General features: G+C 47.0%; 2 protein-coding genes across 2 annotated transcripts in view; one reads left to right on the top strand and one right to left on the bottom strand.

Moving 5' to 3' along the window:
* The window catches only part of XRCC6 (X-ray repair complementing defective repair in Chinese hamster cells 6), a 65,845-nt gene extending 60,619 nt beyond the window's left edge, over positions 1 to 5,226 (top strand). Inside the window, exons 10-11 of the mRNA XM_006866921.1 lie at positions 2,716 to 2,829; positions 5,033 to 5,226. Coding sequence (XP_006866983.1) covers positions 2,716 to 2,829; positions 5,033 to 5,226 — 308 coding nt within the window. The remainder of the gene's footprint in view (positions 1 to 2,715; positions 2,830 to 5,032) is intronic.
* Positions 5,227 to 10,613: 5,387 nt separating this feature from the next.
* The window catches only part of LOC102822854 (H/ACA ribonucleoprotein complex subunit 2-like), a 12,833-nt gene continuing 6,442 nt past the window's right edge, over positions 10,614 to 17,004 (bottom strand). The window contains exons 2-6 of the mRNA XM_006866920.1: positions 16,412 to 16,572; positions 16,207 to 16,324; positions 15,935 to 15,985; positions 12,709 to 12,829; positions 10,614 to 10,876 (exon numbers count right to left, since the gene is read on the bottom strand). Of these exons, the coding sequence (XP_006866982.1) occupies positions 10,614 to 10,876; positions 12,709 to 12,829; positions 15,935 to 15,985; positions 16,207 to 16,324; positions 16,412 to 16,572 (714 nt within the window). The remainder of the gene's footprint in view (positions 10,877 to 12,708; positions 12,830 to 15,934; positions 15,986 to 16,206; positions 16,325 to 16,411; positions 16,573 to 17,004) is intronic.

Below are 17,004 nucleotides of genomic sequence, written 5' to 3'. Positions count from 1 at the left end.
CCTTCTTTCTTTCCTTCCACCTTCTTTTGAAGCTTCTTATGTCATTTCAGCTAAGATCCAGCAATGATATCCCTTGTTCCACTTCTCTGTCTGAATCTAGCGTGAACCTCTGGAAGCTCCCTGTCAATGTACTCCTGCAGCTTTGTTTGAAGTATCTTTAGAAAAATTTTACTTGCATTGGATATCAATGATATTGTCCGATGATTTCCACATTGGAATGGCCAGATAGGGATTTCTTCTAATCAGTTGACCAGAAAGCTGTCTTCCAAATTTCTTGGCATAGATTAGTGTAGTGCCTCCATTGCTGAATATTTGGTAGAAGATTTCATTTTGTATTCCATCAATTCCTGGAGCCTTGTTCTTTGTCAACGCCTTCAGTGTAATTCCTTCAGTATCATCTTTTTGGTAGCGTGACTGTGTATTCCTTCCATCATTTGTCCATAGAATCCTTCGATATTGCAAATTGAGGCTTGGATTTTTTTCTTCAGTTCCCTCAGCTTGAGAAATGTTGTGTTCTTCCCTTTTGGTTTTCTAATTCCAGGCCTTGGCAAGTTTCATCATATTTGACTTTGTCTTCTTGAGCTGCTCTTTGAAAATTTCTGTTCAGTTCTTTTACCTCCTTACTTCTGCCATTTGCTTTAGCATGTCTATGCTGGAGAGCAAGTTTCAGAGTCTCTTCTGACATCCATTTTGTTCTTTTCTCTCTTTCTTGTCTTCTTAATGACTTTTCATTCTTCCTGTATGGTGTTCTTGATGTCATGCCACAGTTCTTTTGGTCTTCAGTCATTTGTATCTAATGAATTAAATCTGTTCTTCAGATGGTCTCTAAATTCAGGTACAATATGTTCAAAGTCATATATTGGCTCTCATGGACTTGTATTAATATTCTTTGGCTTTAACCTGAACTTGCATATGAGCAATTGATGGTTTGTTCCACTATCTGTCCCTGGTCTTGTTTTGGCTGATAATAGGGAGCTTTTCTACCATCTCTTACAACTGATGTAGTCAAGCTGCCATTCCGGCTAATAAACCATATGATTGTTGGATTCAAAATGGCCAATACCAGTCCTTAGTAGCTCGCTAATGCTTAGCGTATCCATCTTGATTCATTCCACTTCATTTTTGATGACTTGCAGTTTTCCTACGTTGATACTTTGTACATTTCATGTTCTGATTATTAATGGATATTTACAGCTATTTCTCCTTATTTTAAGTTGTGTCCCATCAGCATAATGAAGCTCCTGAAAGCTTTGCTCCAGCCCCATCACTAAGGTCGATTCTATTTTGAAGAGGCAATTCTTGCCCACTAGTATTTGGAGTGCCTTCTGCTTTAGGTGCTCATCTTCGGGCACTATATCTGATAATGTTTCATCGCTGTTCTTAAGGTTTTCAGTGGCTCACCCTTCAGGAGTGCTCCACCTCGCCTTCTTCAGGATCTGACACAGATCTGAACCCTGTCCATTATGGGTGATCCCACTGGTGTTCAAAATAGCAGTGGCATAGTTCTTCCAGTATCTCAGCCACACGCAGGCCAACACTATGTGACAAAGGGACAGACACGTGGTGGACCGTGTGGCTTACACTCTCACAACTCAGCCTACACAGCCGTCAGGGAAATGGTTCTTGAATGCCACTTTAATCATGTTGTTCTGTTGCTTTAGCTTGGTCAGGGTTCACCCACTAGGTACTGAGTGGTGGTGGGTTACACCTGCAAGGATAGTGATGATGATTTCGGGTTGGAATCATGGCCACTCAAGTGTATGTGGAAAAATTGTTGAATTGAGAGATGTTTAGTTATGTGTATTTTTAGCGCACACACACACGTGTCCCCACTGCTCTGCAGTAAGGTCAAATGCCTCAACAGATGTTCAAGGTGTCCCTGACCTCAGCCCCTTTGCAGATCCTGTTCTCCTCACGTGATAACCTGGTGTTTTTCACTTAGTACCTCCCGTGGTGGTAAGAACGCAGGCTTTGGCGATGACTTGAATGCCAGCCAGACAGTTGTCCTGTGTGTCAGGTTGTAGTAGTCGTTCTTGTCCCTTCTGGCCTCACTGCTCTGTACAGCCCCTTCCTTTACGGCGCTGCCCTGTACTATTGCCTTTATGCTTTTACTGTAAGCCTACTGAGGGTGTAGACTTCGACTTCACTCTTGTTTGAATACCTAGCCTAGAATCTACTACAGTGCAGCTCTACCACTTACCTGCTGCTTGACCTTGGACCATTCCTTTAGCCCCTCTGCTTTCCTTTCATGTAAAACAGGGAATCTAATGTACGTATCCCATAGGGGGTTGTGGTAGTGGCGGCAGTGGTGTGCCAGAGTCAGTGCTGACGCATAGCAACCCTTTGGGTTTCCAAAGCAGTAAATCTTTACGGGAGTAGAAAGCTTCATCGTTCTCCTGCAGGTGGAGTTAGTAGCTCAGCTCGTAAAGCACTACCCTACCAGGGTTCCTTACAGCATTGCTGCATTTAGAACAGTTCCTGGCTATAGTAAGTGCTCAGTAAATGTGACTGTTAACGGTGCTTGGTGAATGTGACATTACTGGATGCTTTCCAATGACCGACTGGCCAGTCCAGCAGCTCCTTGCCAACCTTTGCCCCAGCCTTACCCTTCCCAGAAGTTAGGTGCCTGGTCCTCTGGTTCCTCTAAAGGTGGGACTGAGCAGGAAGCCAAGGTTCACGACTCTCCAAGCCAGTCTCTCTGTTTTGATTGTCTAGTGCCCAGAGTTGAAGATATGGATAAACGACTGGGCTCCCTGGTGGATGAGTTTAAGGACCTGGTCTACCCAACAGATTACAATCCTGGGATGAAAACCACCAAACGCAAACAAGGTGAGCTGAGCCTGGGTGTTGAGTGGGTTGTATTTTTCAGCTTTTGTGATTTTTTCATATGTACTTGGTTTTGTGCCATCATTACAATTCCCAGGATGTAATAGCAGGTTTCCCACTTCTTTCCTGTGTTTCCCATTTCCATTCACCCTTCTTCTCATCTATCCCTTCCTGCATTCTCATTTTTGCCTCAGGCAGATGCTTCCCTTTTGATCTTGTGTGATTGATTTTTCAAAGGTGTGCCTACCTCCACTGGTGTTACTTGTTCCATTATATGCCTGTCTGTTGTTTGGCTCAAAGTGGAGCCCCAGAGCTGAGTTTAGTTCCAGCCTTGAAGAGCGACTAAGGGCAGTTCTACTAATCTTTATTTGATCAGGAAACCGGGTCTTTTTTGTGATTTTGAGCTTTGTTTCACATTTTTCTTCCACTCCATCCAAGACCACCACTTGTGATCGCTTTCAGAGCAGTTGGTAGTGGTACGGGGACACTTTCTAGTTCTCCTGACCTCAGGGTCTAGAAGGCTGGAGTTCGCCTGGTCCATTGGTGCTTTGGATGAATTGCTTCCATGTCTCTGGTTTTCCTTACTCTTCTTCCCTTCCTGTGGAGAGCAATAGTTGCACCTAGGTGGCTTATGTTTAAAGTTGTTTTCATGTTGGTAAAAGGCAGGGCGGGGAGTGTGACCTTTCACTTGACAAAAGGGCTCAGAGTCGCCATCAGCAGCGTCAGCCTAAGGCTGATTCCTGTGAGGTGGAGGTCAGACAGGTGTCCTCTCTCCAACCTTGTTACCATCCTTCCACAACACTGTCTGCTGCTCTGCCCAGTTAGGTATTTTCATGAAGTGGCCACACAGAATTCACAAAAAATATTCACAGTTATGGGGTTTACAATTATGGGGTTCACTAGAGAAGTGACAGGATACCGTTCTTCCATCAGGACAGCCTCTTCTCAGCTGTGCCCACACATAGACCTTTCCCTGATCCATAGGCCTCCACGGCCAGCCCAGCCTCTGTTCCGATACAAAGCTCTTCAGCTCCACTTGGTGACCAGAGGCACCCCAATCTGCCAGCAAGCCTCCTGCCCAGACTCGTTGGCGAGCCCAGTGCGCTTTCTCACCAGTCCCTAGCCCTGCTGCTACCATTCCTCACACTCTGTGGTGTGAGAGCTGCCTCCTGTGTCCAGGAGGTTCTCAGCACAGGACCTTGGGTCCACAGGCCACACTCTGTCCTCATCTCTCACCTCTGTCTCCACCCCTGAGCTCTGGGCCTGGCTCTCATTTAAGCCGAGCAGGATGGCAGTTCTACCACGTCCCGCATGTATGTGTGGGTACCATACACCTTAGTTGCAGGGATGCAGGGAACGAGCACTGTGTGTGTGCGTCTGGGCGATAGATTCTAAGCTGTGGGATCACAGGGTCCAGGTGTAGGCAGTTCATCTCATCAGAATTGCCAGGTTGCCTTCAGGAAAGAGAAACAGTTTACACTTTAGCTAAGGAGGGGTGACATCTCTTCCCTTACTTCTCACCAACCCTAGACTATGTAAACATTTAAAACTTGTTTTCACAAAAATAAGAGAGAGAAAACCATATCTTATTTTGATTTGCAGTTTTCCAATTATGAGATGTAATTTATTTGACTTACATTTAAATAATTTTATTTTTTTTGTTGAAAATGACATTGATACTTTTTTTTTCTGTGAAATTCCCATTAATAACCCTTACCCGTTTTTTCCCTCTTGTTCTTTTCTTATTGCTAGACCAGAGTACTTTTTACTGTGACTCATTCCTCTCAGCAAAGTGCCTTTTCTGTCCTCACCTGAGTAGTTCTGGCTTAGGTTGTGTGAGGAGGCTTTTACACATTTGTGGTAATTTCTCCACCAAGTTTTTGAAGCCCCCTCACACAGGGTGCTCTGTGTGGAAGGAGAAGGGGAAAGGAGAGAAAGGAGAAATGATTTGTCCACCCAGAGCAAGGCAAGTTTTGGGTAAACTGATGGCTTTCACACTAGCTTCCTCCTGGGTGTGATACATTTTTGGTTTTACACTTAAAGAAGCTGCCTCATCAACACTGCATCTTCCCCGCGGGGCTGTAGGCAGAGGCCAGTGCTCTGTGGAAAACGGGGAGCTGCAACCCAGATCACGTGGGCACCCTGTACAGGGTAGCTGGGATGCCTGTGGTAGCATTAGTCACTCCTCCTGACATATTCTCCCCAGATGATGAAGGTTCTGGAAGCAAAAGGCCCAAGGTAGAAGTATCTGAAGAGGAGCTGAAGAGTCACATCAGCAAAGGCACCCTGGGTAAGCTCACTGTGCCCATGCTGAAGGAAGCCTGCCGCGTGTATGGACTGAAGGGCGGTCTGAAGAAGCAGGAGCTGCTGGACACACTCACCAGCCACTTCCAGGGCTGACCGGCCGATCCCCCAGCCACCCTTCCACACTGTAACCGGTGGTCTGATAGGGTCTCATCCCTGGAAAAAATGCTTCTCCTGAGCCTGGAGCCATCTGCCTGACAGAGCCCAGGGGCTTTAGCGCTGAGACTGTTGCCGTGGAGATAGTGCAGTCCTCCACTTCGCCTTGCCTTACTCTGCTGTCTGAATAAAGAGCCCTCTTTTGTGCCACCTGCTGTTCCTCACTGTGGAAGAGGAAGGTATGTCTGTCTTGCATCCAAAAATCACTTTCCATTGGAGAGTCTAATGCTCTCTCCCACCGGGAACACACATTATCACAGTGGAAACAGGTATGAAAGGGAACAGGTGTGTGTGACAATTAAGGACAGGATTCTCCTCCCCAGACACCCTGTCCTCCCACCTGCTTTCTTCTCCTGCAACATTGGCATTCGGGTACATTTACTTCCTGAGTAGAAACAGCCACCCCGTTCCTTTGATCCTTGTATGTGACATTTAAGGAAGAGTACACAAAGATACACTTAACCGTGTTTTTTATTGCCTTGAGAATGTGAGTTCAGTGGAAGAGAAATAGTAACCTCTTTTTTGTCAGGGCAGCTGTAGGAAGTTCAAGATGAGGGGCAACCGTTGATATTGAAGCAGGGGAAGAGGAGGGTATCTGTTCCTTGTGTTCCCCCAAGTCCATCCCACTCATGCTGTTTCTGCAACCAGAGGAGTATGCCCGAGCACAGGGTTCGTAGGTCCTGTGTTTGTGACGTGAGAACCCAGCATTGGAATGAGCTCCTCACTGGGTACCTCATCCCAGTGCCAACAAGTCGATGCTGACTGCCACCCACCTCTTTCTCTGTGGCAGGGAGGTTTGAACTGCTGGCCTTTTCCTTCACAACCAGGCACTTAAGTGCCATAGAGTCAGTTCTGACTCACAAGTGACCTGTATAGGGCTAACAAGGAGTGGCTGGTGGGTTTGAATGACCAGCCTTGGGCTTAGCAGTCTAGTGCTTATCCTACAGCGCTACACTAGGTGGTGGTGCATGCTGTTGAGTAGGATCTGACTCTGCGGCCCTGTTAGGGTTTCTGAGGCCCGGCTGGTGGGTTTGCACTGCTAACCTTTCAGTTAGTAGTCAAGTGCTGATCCTAAAGCCCTACAGCAGGAGTCCAGAGGATGCTGTGCTCATGATGGTTCCCATATAGGATTCCCAAGGCTAGAAATCCAACCTCAAATCCAAATTTGGGGAAGACACACGAAGCCCTGTTTTCCTCTCTAAATGAGAGTCCCTGGGTGATTCACAAGTCAGTCCTGGACTCACCCACAGAGAGGTACCTGGAAGGCAGAGCTGGAATCAGCTTTTGGAAGTCCCAGCCTTGAAAATCCTATGGAGCTGTTCTCTGCACAGATGAGCGGGACTCCGCGTGAGCAGGAACGATTTGAGCCAGCCCTGTTTAGAGAATCGTTGCTGACTTAACAGCTTGGACGAGAGCCAGTCTACGTGGGATTTTCCAGCCCTTGGGCAGCAGGCGAGCAGCACAGATCAGCCGGGGGCCCAGCAGTGCAGATGTCCATTGCCCTGCAGTTTGGACTGGACCGTAGCTATTGCTACTTTGGCATGATAGTCCCACCCTTTTCATTCCCCCCCCCCCCCCAGTTATTGCTGTGTAACCAACTACCCCAACACTAATGATTTAAAACAAACATTCTCACCATTTTTGTTTGTGAGGAATTTGGGAGGTGAGTGGGTGGGTGGTTTTGGATTGGAATTATCCATGAAGTTGCATTCAAGGTGACCTGGGCTGTCATAACCTGCAGGCTGGGCTGAGGCACATCCCCTTGGCAGGAAAGCTGGTGCTAACTGCTGGCTGGAGGCCTGTGGTCCTCTCCACAGCACTGTTCCCCATAGCCGGGGGAGCCAGAGGCAGAGCTGCCAGACCTTTTATGAACCATTGGAAGCCATGTGTCACTTCTGCCATCTATAGGTCCCCCAGACCAGCTCTGAAGTTGAACACCATGGGCTGAGGGCCATAGAAGCCACCACAGGACAGCACGGAGAATACTGATTTACTATTTGAATGTCTCCCTTGTGGCTGTTGAATTGATTCTGACTCAGTGGTCCTGTACAGGGTGGTGTCCGTGGGAGCAGAGTCTCCTCTTTCTCCTGTGGAACAGCTGGTAGGCTCAGACCACTGACCTTTGGTTCCCAGTCCAATGCTTATCCTACAGCACCATGGCACTCCCCTGATTATATACATATTTCTGCTATATTGAGGTACATACCTGATGTAGCTTAACACGGAAGAGGGACCAGGGACTACATAGTTCTAGAACATGCTCCCTTTTCTCCCTCATAGCATGTTAGGGATTCAAGATAATGGAAACTAGGTTTCAGCACACTCAATCACAGGTCCACTTGGGAAAATTAGTTTCAGCAAACTTGATTTAAAAGTTTTCTTTGGGATCAGAAAGCCATGGATTCTCTCATGAAACTGCAGTCGACTTCATAGGCAGCTGGAGATTACTCTTTCGGAATGACTGACATTTTTGGAACACCAAGCTCAGGGCACTACAAACTGCTCTCCAATGAGGACAACAGTCAGGAAACAATTTAAAACATTCAGTAGAGTGGAGAAAAATCTAAAATAGGATGTACCGTGCCAAGGGGAGGAGGGAGAGACCCTAAGGAAGTGATATTTAAGGTTAGAAAGAGAAAGCCACCAGTGCAGAGGGAACTGAGGGGTTACAAAGTACAAAGGATCTGAGGAGCTAACAGGCTTGTAAGATTCTAGAACAGAAGTATGGAGCACTGGTGTGTCGCTGTAGAATAAATACTGGACTGTACACATCAAGGTCCGCAGTTGAAACTTACCAGCGGCTCCACGGAAACTCTACATAGCATTGCTGATTTGGAACCAACTTGACACATAACAGCACTACAGATGAAGATCAAAGGCTATAGTCTTCAGTACAGATTCTATCTCAACAGAAATCATCACAGCTGGACCAATAAGCAGCAGCATGAGAAATGAAATTGTCAATTTCATTTTGCTTGGATTCACAACATGAATCCATTGTTGCAGTCAGTAGTCAAGAAATCAAAGAATGGTATACTGGGCAAAGCTACTACAAAAGTCATGGTATTTCCAGTTGCCTCATATGCTTACAAAAGATGGGCAAGGAAAACCAAAGAAGTATGGTGTTGGCCAAGAATATTGAGTATCCCATGGGCTGCTTGAAGAAATGCAGCCAGAATGTTTAGACATAGAATGACAAGACTTCATCTTACTTTGGACACATTACAAGAACCAGTACCTGGGGGAAACTTCATGCTTCAGAGCGGGGCGGGGAGCAGAGACTGGCAAGGGGCTGGACTGACAGCGATGAGAGGCTAGCACAGGACTGGGCAGGGTCCACTTTGGTTGCATATAGGGTCACAGGAGTTGGAACTGACAACAGCACCTAATTAGCAAAATGCGCCAGACTCAAAGCCATTTGAACCACAAGATCAGCAGTTCAAGCTTACCAGCTGCTCCTCAGAAACCCTATAAAGGGTCGCAACTGACTCGACACGTAACAAACCCGAAGCCTTGGGGAGGGGCTAGCAGCACTGGAGTGAGATGGGACAGTGACAGAACAGACATTGGCAAGTCAGAGTGCTTTCTGGGGCCTTCCAGATGTTTCCTGCAGGACTGGGCAGTCAAAGCTGGCTAGGAAGACTTAAGTCTCATTAGTCCTTATTAGACTTTGCTAAGGAACCCTGGTGTGGGGCTGGGTGATAAGCATTGGACCACCAGGTTGGTTCAAACTCTCACCAGTTGCTCCTGGGAAACCCTCTACAGGGTTGCTGAGTTGGAACTTTTTTAACAAAGGAACACTGGTAGCACAGTGGTTTAAGCAGTGGGATTTAACTGCAAGGTCAGCAGTTCAACTCCACTAGCCACTCATAAGGAGAAAGATGGGGTTATCTATTCCTGAAGATTGTTTCGTAAACCCTTAGATGTTGTCCCACAGGATTGCGTCAGAATAGACTCAAAGGCATGGGGTTTTTTGGTTGGTATCATTTACACCTTGGAAGGAAATTTGATCCCCACCTCCACTCCCAAGTCTCCTATTCTATAGCCGCAGTTCTTAACTGGGGCTGAGCGCACCTCTGAGGGAACGCTGAGCAATGTGTGGAGACTATGCTTTGTAAACGTGGGCAGTGGTGGTATGGCATCTGGCATGTTACTGGGTAGGGATGCCGCTAAACCATGTGTAATACACAGCTCAGCCCCTCACAACAGAAATACCAGCCCACAGTGCCATGGGTGAAAAACCCTGTTCTAGAATAATAGCCCTTTCTGTGCTGCTGGGGACAGAATGCAACATTCCAGTGAGCAAGTCTGTCAAAAACAAGACCTTCAGAACCACCAAGCCAGAACCCCCATGGTTCATGCTGGCTTTCTCAGCCTGCTGGGGAAAAGCAGTAAATACTCTGGTAGCACAAGGTTGCTTCACTCAGTGATTAACTATTCAGCAGGACTATGAAGATACTCTTTTATTAGAATGAATTAGCTCAATATTAGCACGGTCCCTGTGATGTGAGAAGAGCCACCTGACCTGCGCTGTGGCAAGAAGCAGGTGTGAGGGGTCTTGGTACCGGCACAAAGTGTCCACTGAAGAAATTCTCATTCACAAGGGGGTTTCCTTGGATCGGATCATCTCTGGCTGCCAGCTCCAGCCAGGTCTCTGTGCCTTTCTTGGAATCCTTCATTCCAACACCACCTGGCCCACTACTTCTTCAAGGCCTAGGTTGGCTATCCCAAGCCTACGTCACCCAGGCTGCCCCAGAATCCCTCAGTGTCTCTTTGGTACGTGGGCATCCTGCCACCCTCAGGAGCACGGGTAGGGGCTGGGGAGAGCATCACATCACTGGAGCAAATAGCAAGGTGCAAAGTAAGTCTAACCACCTCACTGCAGACGAGCTTACCCCCTCCTAGAGGACAGAGGAAAAGCCCCCATTACGCATCATTGAGGGAATGGTTCTGTGTGCCAGACGTAAGGGACGCCAAGTAGATAGGGATCCAGAAGTGAGCAGATGGTAGCTGGAACTCTGCCTTGGGTCGGTCAGCTTTCTCTTGGCCACTGCACCTGCCTTTTAACGTGGCTACCACACTGCTACTTCCTCCACTGGGTACTAGGCTCCTATAAGAAATATTTTTTAAAATAGCAGAGAAAAAGACACAGAGAAGGGCTGGGGGATGCGCCAACAAAACAAAAATAATATATAAAAATCCAGAAACCACTCAGGACAATATCTTACAACAATTAGGAAGTAGCTGAGAACACCACACACTACTGTGCATGACCTATGCTCCCCACCCCGGGGAGGAGCTGCAAGCCAGCGGGCAGGGCCACCGGCTTAGACGAGAAGCCTCTCGATGGACTGCTGAATGGACTGGATCTGCTGCTTCAACTGGGAGCCCTCCTTAATAGTGACGGAGCAGGCAATGACAGGCCTGGAGACACCGCAGGCCCGCCCAAGGGCCTGCTTGGAGCGCACAAACACATAGGGCACGTTCTTGTCTTCACACAGCAGCGGGAGGTGCAGGATGATCTCCAGCGGCTCGGCATCCGCGGCCATCACGATGAACTCCGAGATGCCTCTGTTGAGGGTTTTGGTGGCTGTGGAGAAAACCGGACATGAGGCCAATGTAACATGGGGCTTAGGATGAGGAGCAGAATAGGCCACAACAGAGCCATTTCTAAGAAAAGAAAAACCAGTGTGAGAAAACGGGGTGAAAGCAAAAACAATTCTGCTCTGGAGTTCCCCTAGGAGGCAGTGAAGGACCCAAACATCAATTAGTGGTGTGAACTCTCCATCAGACCCCTCAGTCCTGTCTGCAAATCACACCTGAATCTGACCACTTCTTTGCTCTCCTCTACTGCCACACGTACGTACCCAAGTCACCCAGCCACGGTGACAGCTTCCACAGGGTGGTCAGGGCTTCTGAGACTAGTTGTGGTCATAGGTCAGGGTCACCCTCACAGTCTGCAGGGCAGCACTACTTCCAGAGAGCTCACCCCAGATCTCTGACACAGACCCCGTCCCCAGCACTGCTTCACCTGCTTACTCTCTTAGAATGAAACAAAGTGTTGGTCCATAGACTTCACTCTGCATAGCACTGGAGCCAGACACTCCCAAGTGCAAATCCTACTTCCCACTCTCATTAGATTTTAAGGATGGGATGGGACCAGGCAGTGTTTGGTTCTAAACCACTAGAAGAATGCTGCATCAGACTGGAGAAAAACTCAGTATCAACCTGTGGTACGCAGATGGCATGATATAATATGCTGAGAGCAAAACGGACTTAAATCTTCACAATTGGTCCAATAAAAAAAAAAAAATCATAATAAAGGGAGAAAAGATTGAGGTGGTCAATCTTTCCAATCCAAAGATTAGAGCCACCATCTTTGACCACGATCAGTAAGTATTTTAAATCCTCTTCGCTTTCAGCAAGCAAGGTTGTATCATTTGCATTTCTCAGGTTGTTTACAAGTCTTTCTCCAATTCTGATGCCACGTTTTTCTTCAAAGCCTGCTTCTCAGATTATTTGCTCAGCATACAGGTTGAATAAATATGGTGACAGAATACAACCCAGGTGCGTACCTTTCCTAATTTTAAACAACGTTGTTATTGTTAAGTGACATCCAGTCAGTTCTGACTCACAGTGACCTTGTGGTGGTTCAGTGTAGTATCCCACAGTGCTTAAGGACTCCTTAACAATTATAGCAAGGAAGACGTGTAGTCAGAATGCTCCTTCAAAGCCATACTTTGGACTATTGTCAGGGGGTACCGGTCGCTGAAGAAGCCTATGTTTGGTAAGATGGAGGTTGGCCCAGGACTGGGCAGAGTTTTGTTCTGTTGTGCATAGGGTTGCTATGAGTCCGTACTGACTCGATGGCATCTAACAACAACAACAAAAATAAAATTACTTAAACACACCACCACAAAGGATCTTTCTGAGATTTGTGAATGGAAAGTACCCCGAGTTTCAGAGAGATGAGAAAACAGTCTTATTTCCCTTCTATGGCTCTGGGGGGATCACAAAGGTAATACAGTCTCTATAACTGACTCTCATGGTTCAACGGGACGGGACCCCCTTTCCCCAACATTCATATACAGAAAAAGCAGCAAATGTGGCGAAATGTAAACAACTGGTGGATGTAAAATAATTCTCAGGCCACCAACCTTTATATCCAATGGTAAATATGGTCCTAAGCCCTCCATAGACTCCTGGTGAGGAGCTATAGGGTCAGCACTGGACTGGGATCTAGTGGCTCAAACCCATCAGTTGCTTCTCAGAAACCCTACACAGAGTCACGTCAGAACCATTCAACAGTACCTAGCAAGTCCTCCTATTGGTCAGTCAGAATATCCAGCCTTTACCTCTGATTGAAGTCTAGACCCAGACAGCCCCCAGCACTCCCACCAGGCCCACTGTCTGATGCCTTACCCTCATTGGCTCCTTTTCGAAGCTGCTTGTAGTTGCAGGATTGCTGAACGAGGTCCAATAGCTTCTTTGTGAGGTGGGCATCTGCGAGGGGGTAGGCTTTTGGATTTACATCTGCTTCAGTCTAGGGGAGACAACAAAGCATCAGCCAAGAGGCACCAGCAGTTGTTCCAGACACGTTACAAAAACATTTTCACCAACAACTGAAAGACACAGTGGCCAGTGAACCCCCAACATACACTCAACACCAGCCTGCCCAGTCCCAAGCCCACAAAAACGGAATGGTACTGGAGTCCTGGGGTGGCGCTGCGGGTTAATACACTGGATTGCAAAGTTTGAACTGCAAGGTTGGCAGTTCAAGCTCACCAGCTGCTCCTTGGAAACCCTATACAGGGTGTCGTTATGGGTCGGAACCAACTAAATGACACTTAACTATCTCATTATCCAACATTTACGACAATTTTAAAAAAACAAAAAACTACTATCTGATTAAGGAGCTCTAATAGCATAGTGGCTCTAAGTCAGGCTGCTAATCTCAAGGCCAACAGTTTGAAACTACCAGTGGTTCCACTGGAGAATGGCTTTCTGCTCCTGTAAAACTAAAGCCTTGGAAGCCCTATGCAGGGCTATGAGTAAGACCGACTCCATGGTACACCACCACATCAATAAATGCACAAGGGGCAACTTTGTCTTTTTTTCTTATACATAAAGTACTAAGCTTAAAGTTATTCTAATGACCTTTTGCCTTATGATTACCAACTTGATCTACAAGGCTCATTTTCCAGAAGTAAACTGTCAGTCGTTCAGTTAACAACTGGGTTAGTTAATCAAGGGCTCTCTAGTTCTACTTGCTTTCAATCATTGTTTTAAATTAGTGCTTTAGTGGTAGCACAGAGTTGGTAGCTTCAAAAAAGCTCAAATCTAGTGTTTGATCTTTAAGTACTTCAAGACCTCCTCACTCTCAGCAAGCCAGGTTGTGTCATCTGTACATGACAGGCTGTTGAGTTGTCCTCCAAACCTGATACTGCATGAAGTCTTCTGCATACCCTTTGGCAACTTGTTACTTGCGAATTGATTATTGGCAGGATTGTGAAGAGACGTTGCCTGCCACCATCTCTGAGCGGGGAACCTGTTTCCAATTCTGCTCAAAATGCTATGAGCAAGAACTATGCAACTCCTAAGCTGCCCTTGTTTTGTAAAAGGGAGATTCAGGGCTTCCACCCAGAATTTTCCCAATTTGGTTATCCAAAATTAAAAACATTCAACTCTGTTCCAATTTTGCTTCTTTGACCGTGACTGAACTGAGAACTGGTTCAAAGCCTTGCTCTACCTTAAAAATCTTTCTCCTCTGTAGGATAAACACTGGACTGCTAACTGCAAGGTCGGTGGTTTGAACTGACCGGCTGTTCGTGGGAAACCCTATAGAGGGCCATTTTAAGTCGGAACTAACTTGTGGCACTGTGGGTTAATGCATTGGGCTGCAAGGTTAGTTTGAACCACAGGTAGGCAGTTCAAGCTCATGAGCCGCTCCTTGAAAACCCTACACAGAGTTACTATGAGGTGGAACCGACTCATTGGCACTTAACAACAACAACAACTGCTTGGAGTCCTGGTATGTTGCTGTGGGTTAATGTGCTGGACTGCAAGGTTGGTTCCAACTGCAAAGTCAGCAGTTCAAGCTTACCAGTCACTCCTCAGAAACTCTATACAGGGTCGCTGTGGGCTGGAGCCGACTCGATGGCACTAACAACAAGGAGTAATCTTCATAGGTTTTCTTAAAGAACACAGGATGGCAGGAGCTTATTAGTAAGTTTTAAGAAAAAGTAAAGCTGCGTTGATGAATTCAAGTTTCTTGAGATGTTAAAACTGTTTTGCTGTGTTGTAAATCAAAGAGCACAGAATTCTTCTAGTACGTGTTGAGGAACAGAAACGCCACCTTCAGACGTGTACAGACCCAAATGGAGATATCCAGAAACAACTTCACATTTTGGTATTTTTGTTTTAAGAAAGATTTCTATGATTTTGCAGCAATACTTCTGGACTTACCATCATCTGTACTTACAATGCCAGTTATTTTTGTAATGTTAATTAACTTTAAAACAAAGTTAGGCAGACTCAACTTTAAAACCAAACTACCCAGTTTATAGGAGTCCTGGTGTGGCACTATGGGTTAATGCCCCAGACTGAAAGCCCTTTGAACTACAAGGTCAGTGGTTCAAGCTCACCAGAAGCCCTATACAGGGCTGCTATGGGCCGGAACTGACTCTTAGACACTTAACAGCAACCCAGTTTATAAACCCCAAATCTATACTTGTTTAGTGTTATTTATTCACCTTTAATCCTTTCATGTGTTAATTACTGACACATACACGAATGAAATTACCCTTAAGTGCTCTGGTCATGTGGTGGTTACGAATCGGCCTGCAAACCGTATGGTCTGCAGTTCGTAAGGTCAGCAGTTCGAAACTACCAGCTATTCAGTGGGAGAAAGATGAGGCGTTCTGCTCCCGTAATGATTTACAGCCTCGGAAACCCTGTACAGGGTTGCTATCGGTCGGAACCGACTCCACGGCACATAACAACAAGCTTGTGGTGCTGCGTGTTAATGCGCCGGATTGCAAGGTCGGTTTGCACTGTAAGCTCGGCGGTTCAGGCTCACCAGCCGCTGACAGCAGGTAACAAGCTTGATTAGCTTGGTCTCCCTCCCTGGACATATTTGCAAGGTTCTGATCTAACAACCATTCTAATACCCAGGAGTAAAGCTTTAGCATGCATTATCTATCTCATTTATTCCTCACAACACTCTCATTCTCATGCCTTGTTACCATTTTACAGTTGAGGAAAACTGCCTCAGAGTTCAACCTGAGACCATCCGCTTCCAAAACTTTTTGAGAAACTGCGTTAAAATAGCACCACAAGGAGCACTGGCTTGTGCATTTCAGCTTAGAACTCAGCCACGCACGTGCTTTCAGATCCCTTAAGACTGTAAGAGATGCGGTGGTAGTACCGCGGGGCTCCAAGCCCCATTAAGGGGATTAAACTAGGGCGTTAGAGGGTTTCTAACGCCTCCCTCCCCTCCCTACCAAGTGTCAACCAGAACCACCAGGATACACTATTTGCAGCTCTTCCAGAAATTTGGAGAAGCCGCACGTGGTCCTACCCGGGCCTCTCATTTTTGAGGCCGCCGCTTCGCAGGAGGCCTGGGATCCGGGTCATTCCACATGCCCACCTCCCGCCTCTCCTTTACCCCAAGCACGTGGAATTCGCTGAAGGTCTCCCTCTATGGAACCCCAGTTAGTAGGGTGAGGTTGGGGTAAATTTACCGAAACCCAGGGCTCCACGCCATCCTTTAGAGATCGCAAAAAAACCAACAACAATTGTAACAGTTTTTTACCATCAAGATTTCTGCCCTCTTCCACGTGGGATGGTCTCTCTCTCGCTCTCCCAAGACTCGCCTTGCGCCCAACTAGTGATTGGGCACTACAATTCCCAAGTTCTAACTCCGGTCCAGGCGGCTGGGACCCCGCAACTGATAAATTCTAAGCCGAAGAGTGGCATTCGTTCTAATCCTAGGCCCGGTTGTTGGGAGCCCGAAGCTGCCGGTGCTCTAAACCCGGGCCTGGCAGAAGAGCCAAAGACTCGGACGTGCGTAAACCGAACCCGAGTCTTTCGATTCCCTGGCCTCCCTCCCAGCGCACGCACTCACCATGGTTGCGGCTCCACGCACTCGCCACTCCGGGAGGAGCGCGGCCAAAGATCCAGCACGAGCTGCGTTTCCACCGGCCAGGCGCGATCCGCACAGAAATGGCCGCCCAAGGCAGGAAGCGGAAGTGACGTCACAGAGAGGGGACGGATTTCGCGTTCAATCTGGAGACGTGGGCGCAGACAGGCGGTAGTTCTGAGTTGGGGGCCTCGTTTTTCATTCCATTCTCCGGATTCACACTCCCTACCCTACAGTCCTGGTGTGGCCCTTTGGATTAATGTGCCAGATTGGAAAGCTGTTTTAACTGCGAGGTCGGCGGTTCCAGCTCACCAGCTTCTCCTCGGAAACCCCATACAGGGTCGCTATGGGTCAGAATTGACTCATATTTAATTCCTGGTGTAAGGAATTTTTATTAAAACAAGAATTTTGTAATTCAGATTAAGTTTTCTTGTTGTTATTAATTTCCCATCTAAAACAAGAAGTGACGTTCTGAGCTATTCCACAGTAAAGAATTAACAAAAAATTTAAAAGAATGCTGTAAATGTTTGTACTTTGCTGAAAATTCTTCTTTTTCTTGTTGTTGTTGTTGTTGTTGT

Source organism: Chrysochloris asiatica, unplaced genomic scaffold (genome assembly GCF_000296735.1).
Source record: "Chrysochloris asiatica unplaced genomic scaffold, ChrAsi1.0 scaffold00097, whole genome shotgun sequence".
In the NCBI taxonomy this organism is placed as follows: domain Eukaryota; kingdom Metazoa; phylum Chordata; class Mammalia; order Afrosoricida; family Chrysochloridae; genus Chrysochloris; species Chrysochloris asiatica.
This window is presented reverse-complemented; position numbering and strand designations above follow the sequence as displayed.